This window comes from Podarcis filfolensis (assembly GCF_964270895.1).
Source record: "Podarcis filfolensis genome assembly, chromosome: 6".
Classification (NCBI taxonomy): Eukaryota; Metazoa; Chordata; class Lepidosauria; order Squamata; family Lacertidae; genus Podarcis; species Podarcis filfolensis.
Window position 1 is genome coordinate 79,974,661 of NC_139609.1, and position 16,224 is coordinate 79,990,884.

General features: G+C 43.0%; 1 protein-coding gene across 2 annotated transcripts in view; it reads right to left on the bottom strand.

The window, feature by feature from the left end:
- PTGIS (prostaglandin I2 synthase) overlaps window positions 1-15,848 on the bottom strand; it is a 43,399-nt gene extending 27,551 nt beyond the window's left edge. The window contains exons 1-2 of one of the 2 annotated variants that reach the window (XM_083618837.1): window positions 15,081-15,848; window positions 2,795-2,918 (exon numbers count right to left, since the gene is read on the bottom strand). In XM_083618837.1, coding sequence (XP_083474963.1) covers window positions 2,795-2,918; window positions 15,081-15,166 — 210 coding nt within the window. In that variant the 5' untranslated portion in view covers window positions 15,167-15,848. Of the gene's footprint in view, window positions 1-2,794; window positions 2,919-14,712; window positions 14,754-15,080 lie in introns of those variants that run through there. The other variant, XM_083618838.1, reaches the window with a different exon arrangement.
- Window positions 15,849-16,224: the final 376 nt, after the last annotated feature.

Below are 16,224 nucleotides of genomic sequence, written 5' to 3' on the forward strand. Positions count from 1 at the left end.
TGTGGGTGGTCTGCGTGTCTGTGTTAGATAACGTCACAGAGGAAGACTTCTGATCTGCCTTTGGCGCCTGTTTCAATTCTGGTGAGTGTGTGTGCTTTCGTGTGGGTTTATATGAGCTGTATGTGCGGTGGTGCCATGGATTCCGGCCAGGGTATGTTTTCAGTGGCAAAAGTACCCGCAACCACCACTCACAACTGACCTTCAGAGAGTTGGCTAGCCCAGAGTGCAACTCCCAGGCTGCAAAGGGGTTAGCTACCTCTGCGATACAATGAATAAAATTCAAGGGTTTCCCAAATGGTAAAACTGTGTCATAACTTTGCTCACTGATTCCTGTGCATAGGGCTGTCGCCATGGGTTTCCCTTGAAGCAATGCTTGAAGAGAAGAAGGCTGTGGGTCAGCAAGAATGGCTGGTGTTCTCTAATAGTGCAAGATCTCCCTACGAGTTTATTTCTCTCTCTGAAGAATTATGTATTGAGCAACAGGAGGATGCATAGATGAGCTGTCTAAACATGAAGGAACTGTGTCATTATGTAAAACTGACGCTGCTCTGTGACCTGTAAAGGGAAGATCACATAAAAGCTATCCCTGCGTAGACTATTTTGTACACAAAGCTTCTCACACTTAAGGTTGCTTTGTCGTCATCTAAAGATGGTGCCTGGCTTTCGAAAAGCTGCAGGCAGGATGCAGTTGCTTTGCCTTGTCCCACCCCATTGCTTAAATTATCCCATCACCCACCTTCATCTCCCGTGAGGCAAAAGAAGAATTTTGTTTGCAGGCACAGGCACGAAAGAAGTGGAAGAGGCACAGGAGGATTGAAGGCACAGCAGCTGCATTCTCTCTTGCTTTTTGGAGTGTGAAATTGGCTCTTGGGATACAATCAGGGATTTTTCTTCAACTGGAACTCGCCAGGACTCAGTTCCGGCACCTCTCAGGAGGGCACCATTATAACAGAACAAGGGAGGTGTTCATGGTGAGTTCTGGCACCTCTTTTTCTAGAAAAACAGCACTACATACAATGCATTTGGGTCGTGAATGGGCCTTATGCTGGCTGGTGATAGCAGTGAGATCAGCTTGGGATCCAGCAGATCCTGGGCCAGCTCAGCCCTACCCACCTGTTATGTACTGAGCTGAATCCTAGAACAATAGGATCCAGAATGCAGCAGTCTGATTGGTCCGCGGGAGCCACCCAATTCAGCTCCAGGTGGAAGTGAATCAGCGACCTGATTGGCCTGCAGGAGTGGCCAATCAGGCTCCTGGATGAGGTAAATCAGCAACCTGATTGGCCTGCAAGAGTGGCCAATCAGGCTTCTGGAGGAGGTGAAACCACAACCTGATTGGCCTACAGGAGCAGCCCAGAATTAGCCAATCACGCAGGGCCCATTGTGTAAATAATGTATATATAGCTAGACATTTTGGGGAAAGTTTCATTCATTGCTACTATGAGCTGAATAAAGAACATGAAATTCACACTCGATTCCGAGTATATTTCACTGGCGACGAAGGAGGGATTCCACTGAGCTGACTGCCATGCACAGCACCGCAGCACCGCCGCCTGCCGCACTGCTGCATCGCACTGTGCATCCAGGCTTCAGCTCCGGTGCCCTCCTTCAGGGCTTTCCACTGGGTGGAGATAGTGCCAGTAGACCTCTCATTTGCCCACCTATTCAGAACCAAGTGGAGCTGGGCAAATGAGAGGTCTGGTTCAGCTGAGAGAGCTGGGTGGACAGACACCTCCACTCAGTCCAAATGCCCCACAACCCAGTGTCAGAGTTGGATTGGTCTGTTAGTAAAGTACTTAGAGCAGAATGAAAGCATAGAGAGAAATGGGAGACTGGTTATTGAGAGTGAGGGAAAGCAGAAGATCTAGGAACTTTTTCTAAATTTAGACCAGTTTTCTGGGATCACCTGCTTCACAGGACTCAAGGGAATTCTGGGCTTCTCCTACAAAACTAGGGTCTCAAGTTGTCAACAGTTCAGGAATAGCTCAAGACACTGAGATGCCCGAGGCAAAGGACAAGATAGAGATAGTGCTCTTCTCAAACTCAACTGGGCAGGCATTTAAATCTTACTTCAACACTGGTGGTGGGACAGTGTCATCTACCGCAGCAGCTTCAGGGGTGCTGGACTGGCCACCGGGCACACACAGCTCTGTTAGGCAACACTTTGCTGCTTCTCCCCAGCCCTTAGCACAGGGCTCACCCATCTTTTTAGGCCTATGGGCACATTTAGATTTGTGAGTGAGTCCCATGGACACCTGCTCTCTGGTCACTTTCTTCCTTACTCCCTAGATCACACGCACACAGTGCACACACATGGAGATACAGAAAGAGAAAGTGCATACACATATCCTAAGGAATTTGGTTAAAAGTTGGACCCAGTAGAATTAATCTGAACCCTGGAAAGCAAATACAATCAAAAGAGAAAGAGGGAATGTGTGTCACCCTACCAACTTCCTCCTTCAGCTTTATGTACTCAAGGGAGAAAAAGGTAAATATCTTCACCACTCATGACGAAGAGGGGCAGTTAGTGGGTGGGTAGAGGCTCAGAGGCCTTTTAGGCCCCCCAAGGGTGTTATTGTGTCCACAGACCCCATATTGGTGACATTTGTCCTAGCATCTCTCTGCTAAATGCTGCTAATCTCCTGCCCTGCTACAGGCACATCCTCTGACCAAGAGCACTGGTGATGTGAGGAGCAGTAGACCAGGGCCTGAGTCATGGCCATTCATCACCTTCGAAAAACAATAATGTAAAATTAAATGCTAAGGTGGCTCACGGAGAGGACTTGGTACTCACCGTGTAAATATCCCCATGCTTCTTCCTCATGTCACTCATGAACTTGGCCGCATCTCTACCAAATTCCAGCGCATGCCCAAGCCAAGGAATGCAACCTTTGTCAAGTGGAGGTTCCCCCGGTCGCCTAGAAATAAGACCAATATGGAAACTGTTAACTGTATTGGCATTTAATCATTCCAAACTCTTAGCATTATCATTCCAGACTCCCTTATACAGTGGTACCTCGGGATGCGAACAGGATCCGTTCTGGAGCCCCGTTCGCATCCAGAAGCAAACGTAACTAGCGACAGCACGTCTGCGCACGCACGCGTCACTTTTTGTCGCTTCTGCGCATGCGTGTGATGTCATTTTGAGCGTCTGCGCATGCGTGAGTGGCGAAACCCAGAAGTAACGCGCTCCGTTACTTCCGGGTTGCTGCGGAGCACAACTTGAACGCACTCAACATGAAGCATATTCAGCCCGAGGTATGACTGTACAACAACTGCGATATTAATGACATCTATTCATCTTGACACGTTGAATGATTTTTAAACCCGTAGGTGAAGCATTCTATATCCTTATTCCTCCTGTGTGTGACAATTATTCTGAATAAAAAGACAGTCCTTTATTTGAAAGATTTCTCTCTTTGAAGGGTTTTTCAGTCAGTAGAGCATGAGACTCTTTTGCCTCACGCTGGGCAAAAGATTCCTGCATTGCGGGTATTAGAGTAGGTGATCCTTGTGGTCTTTTCCAACACCACAATTCAGTGATTCTGATTTATTTAAAGAAAAAGACCACAAAGAAGGGGAAATGGAGGCTTTGAATATGCCTATCAGCATTTAGCACTGCGGGAACAAACTGATGGATTATATTTCTAGTTAAAATAATTATATCACGCAGCTGCAGGAATGCAATGGATAAAAGAGTGGATTACGTTAAAGGAAACTGACGTGTTAGATCTAGAAGGCCATGATAATAGGTATGGCTGGCACACATATTTAGTATACAGCAAAGTGAAAGTCCACAGGGGATTTTTGAGCCATATGATAAGGAAATGATTATACAGTACAAAATATGGATTAAATACAAAGGAATATTGGAGCCAAAGATACCTCTGTGGACCTCAGCCACAGAAGCCATGGCAGTTAAAAAAAGAAACATGAAAGGACAATGGCCGACATACAAATCAGTCTTGGAAGTAGATAAGGATAAACCAAGATTGAAGAAATATGAGGAAATTAAAAACTTGCTAACAGATTGGCTACAATATTTCCAGCTACATCAAAGATTAACTACAGATTCAAAACAAGGAATTGCAAAGGAAACATCTAGATTCGAAAGAGAATTAATATTTAACGAAAAGGAAAATATTTCTCAAGTGTATTAGTATCTTCTGGAATGGGAAACAAAAGAGGAACAAGTTAAAGCAGTTATGGTTGAATGGGTGCAGGACTTTGGGCATAATATACTTATGGAGCAACGGGAGAGATTATGGACAACAGACATTAAATTTGCAGCATGCTATAATCTCAGGAAAAACACCATGAAAATGGTATATAGATGGCATCTTACTCCCAAAAAGCTTGCTGTATAAAGGGAAAACATCAACCTGTTGGAGATGCAAAAAAGAGGAGTGGTCATACTATCATATGTGGTGGACATGTATAGCCATTGGCAAATACAGTGGTACCTCGGGTTACATACGCTTCAGGTTACATACGCTTCAGGTTACAGACTCCGCTAACCCAGAAATAGTGCTTCAGGTTAAGAACTTTGCTTCAGGATAAGAACAGAAATCGGGCTCCGGCAGCACGGCGGCAGCAGGAGGCCCCATTAGCTAAAGTGGCGCTTCAGGTTAAGAACAGTTTCAGGTTAAGAACGGACCTCCGGAACGAATTAAGTACTTAACCTGAGGTACCACTGTACTGGAATGATATTTATAACGAGTTTAAGAAACTATTTAAAATCACCTTCAAAAAATCCCCAGAGATTTTCCTACTTGGTATACTACCACCAGAAATTAAAAAAGATGTAAGAACATTGTTTATGTATGGTATAACAGCAGCTAGAGCCCTTATAGCAAGGAACTGGAAGAATGAAATGCTCCCAGAGATTACAGATTGGCAGATACTCATGTTAGAATATCGACAATTAGCAAAACTGATGGAATCAGTTAGAGGAATATCGAAACAAAAAACAAAAACAAAACAAAACTAGAGAATGGATAATATTTCAGAATTATGTAAAACTTTATTGTACAAATAACTCCATATTAGAAGAAATTGTGTGATATTTGTAAAGAAAAAGATCAAAGGAATGTTTACAAAGCAGAAAGAAATTATATTAAACAATGTAAACCTGTGTAAAAAAGGATTTTATATCAGTATAGTATATATATGTTATATTGGTATTATAACAGTATAATGAGAAGGATGGGATGGATTCTGCTGATGAGTACTTTTACTATGTAAATAACTTTGTCTTTTTTGTTTTTTATTTGATTTCTTTGTTTCTTATCTGTTACTTCTTTAGTTCTTCTTTTTTTCTTTATAAATTTTCTATTTTATATAATTTTCTCTTTTTTTAAACCTGTTAAGAGATAGTACATAATGCACATTTTTTAATCCATAAAGAATTGATAGTTTAAAACAAAATAAAATAAAACAAGTTAACAGTCACAAGAATAGGGTGGGTCCTAAAAAATAAAGATTTCAACTGTAAATTATTATTTTTTAAAATAAATATTTCTAAATTTGCATCTATACATATAAAGTAGCCAAGGCAAAATTTATGCAAAGCCATGTCTTCATTTGCTCTCTTTTTTGGTAATTCATTAATGGCCACCTTAATTGAAGGTCGTCTGCAGTGTCACAGATATTAACACCCCAGGCAGAAGTTGCGTTGGCTCTCTCACACAATGCTTTTTGTGCTCAGCTTTCAGACACACAGTAACCATGCGTAATGAAATCAAGTAATGCACATGCTGTCTGTGTTTAAATGGGGGAGTGGTTATCATTTTTCTCTGCGAGAGGCCTGTGCTGATACTGCAACCCAATCTCAATTGTTTACCTATGTCTTAAATCGCAGTGATTAGTTGAATTAATAAAAGGCTTAAGAGGAATGGAAATCTACTTTTCTGTTAGCCAAAACCAGCAGGCCACACAGGATTCTGCTGCTAACCAATAGCTTAGCTTACGTAAACTGTGGGGTAATCTATTCTAAAAAGGGACGGGCAGGGTGACATCTTGGCTCCAAAACCTTCCTGCTGATTCAAAACCAAAATGTTAAAAATACAGCATTACAAAAAGGCGTTTATTATTTCAGTTTGAATTGAAAGCACCTCAGGCCTTTCCTGAATTTTGTACGCTCTTTTAAAAGTCAGTAGAAGCTATGTGCAGGCAGGTAAGCATACTAGATTTTTCCAGGAAAAGACTGCAGAAAAAGAAAAGTGGGGCAGAACGTTCTGGAATGAGTTGTTCTCCAAACTCCTGAATTAATTCCTATTTATAGCCCTACCATGGAATCCAAAGCAGCAAACATTTTATTTAATCATTTCATTAAATTTATAGGCAGCTTGATTGTTTAAAAAACTTCAAAGTGGTTTACAAGAAGATAAAGCGACAAGAAAAATTCACAACTCTACTTTAAAGCATACAAAAATTAAAATGCTGAAACAGATTAAAATTACCTCAGCTTCCTAAGCATCTGGGAACAAAAATGTTTCAGACCTTCTCAGAGTTAACATACCCTGCAAGTGTCTCCGGAAAACCAGGACATTCCGTTTTTCTCCCCACAAGATCACAACCACCATTTTGGGTGCCGTGACCTCTCAATACTTTGCTCTGAAACGTCACCCTTTTTTCAGGGCTGCAATCTTGCACAGTGCCCCAAAATGCACTCTTTTGGGCACAGTGAGAGCATGACCCAGGAAAAAGTGCTTCATTTGGGCTTCATGATCTCACATAGGTCACGTGCAGGAGCATGGATGGGAAGATGTGCCTCCTGGTTTTGGGACTCAACATGTTGGAGGGTAGGAAGTAAACACAAGCTGTTTCTTTCAGAGGACCAAAAAGAAGAAGTGGATCTAACAAAACAGTGGGCTCATCGGGCATTTCCGTATCCCAAATGAGGAACTGGACACGGCTGCTTTTCCTAAATCAGAGAGGTCTAGCTTGTTTAGAGTATGGCTAGTTCAGATCACAACATGTTGAGCTACTCTTTCCAAGCATGCAAATCACCACTCCAGGCTTCTTTAGAAGGAAGGGTGGGAGATCAATATGACAGACTCTCCAAGAGTTCCGATTTTCCAGGGACGTCCCTGATTTAGAGAAGCCGTCTCAGTTTCTGATTTGATCCTAGAATGTCCCACTTTTCCTTAGGATGTCGCTATTTTCTTTGGAACAATGTTGGAAGGTATGGACCCCCGAGCCATATGAAGGCAATCCAGTATAGGGAAGGTTTTTTTTTTAATGTTTAATGTTTTATTGTGTTTTTATATATGTTGACTCGAGCAACCCAGTAAGATGTGTGTGGTATAAATAGTAAAATATTGTTATGGAATGGGACATCCCTATTTTCATAGGAGAAATGTTGAAGGGTATGATATGATAAATCAAAGAATGCATTCAAAGCCTCAAGATCCTCGTGCCCAAAGCAAGGCCCACAAACATATCTGTCTCTGTTTAGTTTTTTATTGCTGAGTTTTATATCTGTGAAACGGGAAAAGACCACAGCCAGAGACCACAAGGAAGAAGAAGAAGAGTTTGGATTTGATATCCCGCTTTATCACTATCTGAAGGAGTCTCAAAGCGGCTAATATTCTCCTTTCCCTTCCTCCCCCACAACAAACACTCTGTGAGGTGAGTGGGGCTGAGAGACTTCAAAGAAGTATGACTAGCCCAAGGCCACCCAGCAGCTGCATGTGGAGGAGCGGAGACGTGAACCCAGTTCAACAGATTACGAGTCTACCACTCTTAACCACTACACCACATGAAAGAGATAGCCACCCCATTACCAAAATGAAAAGAGTTAGCCACATGGATGTCAATCTATTGAAGGTCATGAATAATGATAGTGTAGTGGTTAGAGCGTTGGACTAGGAGCAGGGAGAGCACCTTGAGCTCCATGGTGGAAATGTGGGATACAAATTCAATATAATAAATAATAAATAAATACATGCAAAGGAAACATACCTCTGAATAGTATTACTACCTCTGGACTTGGAGTTCCATTTAAATATCATAGCTAATATGCATGGAAGATAGGTTTAGTACAGACTCTCATTCTTGCGTTAAAGCTTATCTAGCCCAATGGTAATCTTTCCAATGGTTACGGACAGTGCATAAGACCTTTTCTTCTGCCAATCTTGAATTGCTCTCTATTTTGCCAGCACAGATTACTGTGTGTTCAATTCAAAGTGTTGGTGCTTACCTTTAAAGCCCTAAACGACCTTGGTCCTGTATACCAGACACTGAGGTCCAGCGCCAAGGGCCTTCTGGCAGTTCCCTCACTGCGAGAAGTGAAGTTACAGGGAACCAGGCAGAGGGCCTTCTCCATAGTGGTGCCTGCCCTGTGGAATGCCCGCCCATCAGATGTCAAGGAAATAATCAACTATCCTATTTTTAAAAGACATCTGAAGGCAGCCCTGTTTAGGAAAGTTTTTTATGTTTAATGCTGGGAAACCCAGTCAGATGGGTGGGGAATAAATAAATGTATTATTATTATTATTATTATTATTATTACCGCATGCCCTGCAGCACTTATTACTGACAGAATATGAAGATTGTCTGCTCTCTCCAAACATTCACAATTTTCTAAACCCCTGTCAGGTCCTCAAAAAAGGACAAAACCCCAAACCTTTTAGCCATAGTTTAGACCCTCAACTCATATATCATTTTAGACTGCGTATTTTCCTGACAATAAACCCACTGACTTAGTTCCCAAGAAATGTGCTGGGAACCGAGCTGCCCATTTCTCAGTTCCCTATTTTGATTAAATAGGATGGCTTGAATTAACGCCTGTACATTGGCATGCCACAACTTTACATAATCACTGCGTTTGCTGGTTTTGGCTACCAGACAAAATAAAGCAAAGGACACAGGAATCCTGAAATAAACTGTCTCCCTCACCCACCCCCAGTTTCTACTGTACAAGACAATTTATAAAGAAATACATTCTGTCCCGTCAGTGGGAAAATATGATGGCCAGATACTGAACGCTATTAGCAGATGGAAATAGCATATTATGAATTAACTAAATAATCAAATAATTAAATTTATATCCCAACCTTCCTCCCCATGGAGACTGGGGTGGCAAAACAAACACATTATTATTATTATTATTATTATTATTATTATTATTATTATTATTAAAAAAGAAATTTAAAAGAGTTCTAATATATTAAAAACAGTTCTAACACAGAAGCAGACAGGGAAAGATCTCAACTTAAAAGGCTTGTTTAAAGAGGAAGGTCTTCAGTAGGGGCCAAAAAGACAAAAATAGATGGTACCTGTCTAATATTCAAGGGGAAGGAATTCCTAAAGGTAGGTGCCACAAAACTAAATGGGGAAAATGCTTTTTTTCCCTCAAGATCCGTCCCCAGTAGTGCATTAAAAGCAAAATGTTTTCTATAACAGCAACAGTAAATAATAAAGTTTAGGTATGTTTATTGAATTTTTAGTGATGGTCCAGAAGAACACCATCATCAATGATATAGAAAACTGCTGAGAGATCCTCTTCCCTCTCCCTCAAAGTCATCCGTCAGGGTGACCAGGGCCAATTCTATGTCAGATCCAGACTGGAATGAGTCCAGATAATGAGAGTTTGAGTCCAACAACATGTGGAGGTTCTCCACCCCTTTTAATGGCTTGCTTTTGTGCCAATGTGCCTATGGTATCTCTTTATTAACAACACTGAATTGTACAATATATTCAAACCAATGTACGACTAATCAAAACAAGAAATCACCATCATCAACAACAATTTATTTAAAATCATAATACTACGATCACTAAGGCTAAATACTAAAATACAGTGCTTTACAGGGCATCTAGCAAGCAAAGCTGTTTCTCCCCCTTTGCTTCCTTCTTTATTTGTCCTACTAGTTTGGGACATTTCAATTTATTCCAAGATTAACAAACAGTTCTGAAGAGTTGGACTGGTGCATAGAGGCACTTTGTATGTGCTTACAGGATTTTACATTCCATGACTATTACTCTTTTTTTAAAAAGGGGGGGGAGGCATTCCCCCCCCCATTTATTTTCTTATTTCTGCTCTGTTTTCCCTCAGTGAGACCAAATAACAGCTATGGAGTTGGTGTGATTTAGATTTGGAAAATGGCAGGAGAGAAAGAGTTAACCCTCCCTCCCTTAGTACAAAAGCACAGACACACCCCTTCACCCCCACATAAGCACAACCACCCCCAACAATTTGTTTTTGTTCCAATAAAACAAAAAAGAAAATAAATGTTGTGAAATTGTATCTTAAACCCCTGTGCTGTTTGGCCCATTCTTTCTTACAGGATTTCCTCAATGTCCCATCTCCTTCCTTGATCTTCAATGTGCAAACTGGAAATGTCTTAATGCTCCCATCAGGCTCTGCTTTCTGCTTCCCTGGTGCCCTGTGCAAAAGGGAGATGTGTTGCCCAGTTTGCGTTGGTAAATTCTTTTGCTGGTTTTGTGGAGCTAGCAGACAGCTGGCCGCATTTCCCCTTCTCGCCTTAGGGACTTCCTTAAGCAGATCACTGGGACAATGACAGAAGCTGATTGCCAACACAAACGTCTTTTGAGCAGATAATCTCTCACACACAGCATGGAATGGGGCAGGAACAGCTTGGCTCAGTCTTGAAGTGAAATTCACACGGCAAGAGCGTGGTCAGATCCTCTCCTTTCAGTGTTTTCAAAACATAGTCTTCTGCCGCCAGCTGATTCTTCCTTATAATACCCATCAAGTCGTTATGTATACTTTTAAAAGATCAGACTTCTCAATAAGTCCTGTTCTTGTGAGGATAGAATGCATAAGAGAAAGCTTGCCAAACCAGCTGAGGTAATGGCCTTTGCTGCCTAGTTAAGTACAGTGGTACCTCTGGTTGCGAACGGGATCCGTTCTGGACACCCGTTCGCAACATGAAAGGAACGCAACCCGCAGTGGCGCGTCTGCACACACGCGGGTTGTGATTCACCACTTCTGCACATGCGCGTGACGTCATTTTGTGTGTCTGCGCATGTGCAAGCGGCGAAACCCGGAAGTAACCCTTCCTGGTACTTCCAGGTCGCCGCGGGATGCAACCTGAAAAAACATAACAGGAAGCAAACGTAACATGAGATATGACTGTACCTCGATTGAGCACCACCAAAGAAGCTGCTCTGTGCCACAGTACAAATGGGTAGGCCACGGGTAGGCAACCTAAGGCCCATGGGCCAGATGCGGCCCAATCGCCTTCTCAATCCGGCCAGCGGACGGTCAGGAAGCAGCGTGTTTTTACATGAGTAGAATGTGTCCTTTTATTTAAAATGCATCTCTGGGTTATTTGTGGGGCATAGGAATTTGTTCATATTTTTTTTCAAAATATAGTCCGGCCCACCACATGGTCTGAGGGACGGTGGACCAGCCCACCACTGGAAAAGGTTGCTGACCCCTGGGGTAGACCTTTCCCCCACACTCCTCACCCAGCTGCTACATAGGAGAACAACAGCCAGAATTGTGAGTGAGTGAGCTGCTGCTCTGTGGTGGACTGTGGGCTGACTGAAAACCCAAAGGGGAAGCAAGATCTATGAGAGCGTTAATGCTGGGAACCCTTCTTCCTATGCTCAGGTTGTATAAAATAAAGCTATTCATTCCAAGGAAATCAAGATCTCAGTAAGTGCAGGTAGCTGCTTGAAAATTGGGTGGGAAGTAACAATATCCACGTCCGCTCTGAATTACCGTATTTTTTGCTCTATAAGACTCACTTTTTCCCTCCTAAAAAGTAAGGGGAAATGTGTGTGCGTCTTATGGAGCGAATGCAGGCTGCGCAGCTATCCCAGAAGCCAGAACAGCAAGAGGGATTGCTGCTTTCTCAGCGAAGCGATCCCTCTTGTTGTTCTGGCTTCTGAGATTCAGAATATTTTTTTTCTTGTTTTCCTCCTCCAAAAACTAGGTGCGTCTTATGGTCTGGTGCGTCTTATAGAGCAAAAAATGCGGTAAGTCTCATTCACTTTAATAGGACTTACTGAATATAGAATTGCACCCTTACTGTTGTTAGCCGCCCTGAGCCCAGCTTCAGCTGGGGAGGGCGGGATATAAATAAAATTTATTATTATTATTATTATTACACCAGGCATGTCCAAAGTCCGTTTTGGAGCCTAATCTGGCCTGCCGTTCAATTTAATCCATCCTCTGTGGCAGTATATGTCCTGGGGTAAAATCCTCAAAAAAGCTCAACTACTTCAATCCTAAAAAATACCAACTTCACTCGGGCCTCACGCATGTTCACTTCATCAAATCTGGCCCTCTTTGAAAGAAGTTTGGGCACCCCTGCCTTACACTGTTAACCTGGAAGTAAACTCCACTGAACTAGGTTGGACCTGCTGAAGAGTAGACATGAATAGGATTGTGGTTCATGGGTTGTCGCCAGTGCTAGTCCTGCTTAGAATAGAACCACTGAAATAAATAAATATGACTATCTTAGAGCCATTAATTTCAATGGGTGTGCTCTGTGTTAAACATGCTTTCCCAGACGTAAGTCTCATTGAACTCAGTGGGAATTATTTCTGAGTATACATGCAGAGATTGCACTGTAAGTGCATTAGGCTGCCCATTACCCTGAAAGCTATTTTCTTAAAGAAGCTGGATGTGGAGGAGGAAAATAGTAATAGCAAATAGTAAGATCTTCCAGGGGTTTAACGTTGTTAACCTGTTGCAAGAAAACTAAGGAAGAGTCTTAAAGGAGCCCTAAGATTTTGAGTTGTTTTAATAAAGGATCTTTATTTATTTGTATAGTACCACCTATGTAAATAGCACTTTACAGAGGAACATAAGAAAACAGGTGTCCCTATCTAAATCTTCTCTGGCATCTGCCTGCCCTGAGCTTCCCTGGAAGCATCAGGAAAGGAAATTCCAGAAGCTCCCTCGACACACAATTCCAGAACAAAATGCTTTTAGAATTGTGGATAGGTAAGAATACTCTGGGGGAGGGGGACCACACATCAGTGGGAAAGCACATTCCAGGCTTAATCCTTGGCAGGCTTGCTAAAATGTACATCAAGAAACAGCTCGGGAAAATCTTTTTCCTAAGACCCTAGAGAACCTCCACTTATCCGAGTAAACAAATATTTATTTTACATGTTCTTTCTGACTATAGATCCACAATACAGGACACCATCATATACAGCATGTGGTAGAGAGATCACTTGTGTCCCTCTTGATAATGCTTTGCATGCAGCAGATTTATCAACTATATTTCGAATGGTTTGCAGAGGGTCTTTCTGTCTGGTATGCTGGTGGTTGGACACATCCCTAGCTTCAAGGTGTGAAATGGAACTGGATGGGATAGGGATGCCCTCTATATATAAAAATGGACTCCTGGGCATTTTAAACTCAAAAGGTTTTATTCAGTGCTAGTCCTGCTCAGTATAGACCCATGGGATTTATGAGCATGGCTAACTTAGGTCCATGAATTTCAATGGGTCTATCCCACATAAAGCTTAGTTGACTACAACCCTACATAACTTTGAGCCTCTATCCCATTTCCATGCACGCATTAACATGCTAAATGCAGGCCAGGAAGACAATGCGGCTCAAATGTACATATTATCTAGAAAACTTGGAAATGACATTTGGACGGCATGTCCGCGATGCAACTCCACAAACCTATATTTGTATACTACCCATAAAACTGAGTTCTCTAGGTGGTTCTATGCCAGCAAATAAATCTAGCACACATATGCTGGAGGGACAGCCCTGTTTGTCTGTTGCAACAAAAGCAACAAAGTACAGTGGTACCTCTGGTTAAGAACTTAATTCATTCTGGAAGTCCGTTCTTAACCTGAAACTGTTCTTAACCTGAGGTACCACTTTAGCTAATGGGGCCTTCCACTGCTGCCGTTCCGCCGGAGCACGATTTCTGTTCTCATCCTGAAGCAAAGTTCTTAACCTGAGGTACTATTTCTGGGTTAGTGGAGTCTGTAACTTGAGGTACCACTGTACTGTGGCATCTGAATGACTAACAACTGTACAGTATTATGGAACAAGCTTTTGTGGACTACAGCCCACCTCATCACAGTCTTTAAGGTACCACAAGACTGTTTGTTACTTTTTCATGCACATTTATTGATCCTCAAATAATGACTCTTGCCACATGGTAAAGACTGACAGATTGGTCTATGGCATAAACTGTCATAGACCAGAGCAGCTTCATCAGATTAATTAAGCATTATCTTCAGATGTTAGATATATCTGTTAAAACACATGCAAACACAGGAGTAACATCCAGCACCCACAGATTATGGCATTATTAAGAGTCATGCACTACTGGCTGAGCTATCCTAATGGTGTTCAAACAAAACATTAAAACACACTAAAATTATTTTAAAAAATAAGATACAAAACGAATGACCAACACTAAATGCTCCCCCTTCAATAATAGATCAACTTTTTGATTTGCCTCTTCAATCCTGCCTCAGGTCCAATCCCATTTTATGTATTTCCTTATGTCCCTTTATTTTATTATGCCCTGTTGTTCCATTATGGAACTCAATGCTGCAAACATATATTATATACAGAAACAAAAAATGAAACAGAAAACACGCAACTCTCAAAGGAATTCACAAAAAGAATAAAGTAATGAAATTATAAGTGAAAGCAGTTTTTTTTTAAAAAAAGGCTATTTAAAGCATTCCAAAATAATTAAGATAAAAATAAGCTAAAAACCAGGCTAAGACACGTGCCAACATTCTACATGCCTGGATAGGCTTGCTGAAACAAACATGTTTCTAACAGGTGCCAAAGAGTACAGTGAAGGCGCCTGCCTGGTGTCAATAAGCCGGGAGTTCCACACTGTAGACTGCCACGCTGTCACCCTAAAATACCGTCTTCTTACAAATGTTGATGGAGTATTAAGGGGCACATGTAACAGTGCCCGTTTTAAGCAGTTTAGTGGGCATCCATGGGGCTAAGGCGACCTCGCAGGTAAATCTCCCAGGAGAAATGTCCCACATCCAGATCTGGCGAGCTCCAGCGAAGCCGCGTCGCGCTCTCCTGCGTCCTCACCCCATACCTCGCCTCCTCCAGAACAGGTGGAAGCCGCCGCGAACCCCAACCGCTCACTCACCGCGCTCTGCCGAAGTGAGAAGCCAGGAGCACCAGCACCAACACCAGCAGAAGCCCCAGCAAGCCGGCGGTGAGGAGCGAAGCCATGGCACGTCGGGGCAGCTCAGGAGAAGCCGGCGCCGCGATGGAGACTTGGGCTCAGCCTTGCGCGCACGCTGCCTCTGCACGCGCTTTTGAGTCCCTCGATCCCCGCCCCCGAGGCTCCTCTCTGCCTGCCCCCACCCGTCCAACCGCAGCCTGGCTCGCCGTCAGACCGCAAAGCCCTCCTCGAAGGCGGCAGCGGCAGCAGCAGCAGCGCCTTCAAGCCGTCCCACCGCCTGGGAGCGTAGCTCTGCCTTTCTCTCCAAAAGAGGCCGCGCTCCCTCTTCCCTTGGCTCTCGCCAAGGCAGGTGCTGGTGGCAACCGCCTTCGCCGACCCCCCACCCGAAGCTCCAGAAAAGGGAGAAAGGCACGGCCGCGATCCCAGGTGGGGCAAGCAACGTCGGTTCCCGGGCTTCACTTAGTCTCCATTTGGGCGAGAAGAGCCAACGGTGCCAGTGTGCGTCGCGCGCCCAGAGCGCGTGGATGCCACACGAACAACCTCCAGCCTCGCCCAGTGGAAGGACCCTGCCCCTCCCATTAAACGCGTAACCGTGGTAAGCGTTCAGAGGTCTCTGGGAGTGTCCTCAAGCCCCGAGTTGACACTTTCCTCTTGAGCTGGGTTCACACTCCCGTTTTCACTGAGCTCACTGCATTTCCAGCTCAGGGTTTTCAATCCCTGTCCACACGACCAAGTTATCCAAAATGCATCTCTCTCTCTCTCTCTCTCTCTCTCTCTCTCTCTCTCTCTCTCTTTAAATTCATTTATTTTTAAAAATAAATTATTGTATTGCTTGATTCTATGGACTTTCACTTGTAGATATTGACAATTTCAGTGAGATTTGTTCAGAAGCAAGCAGGTTATCAGACTGCAGCCTTGTTTGCAGTGCAGTGGATGAATTACAGAGAAAGTCATTATTCAGTTAATCCTCCTCCCCATTATTTTTTAAATTTTTTGTTTGTTTGTTTAAAGTCTGCAGAACAGATATTTAGCGCTGGCTCACCATTCACCCATTCCTTGTTTTTGCACTTGACTTAAGTGATTTCAGAGATTTTACATTGTTATC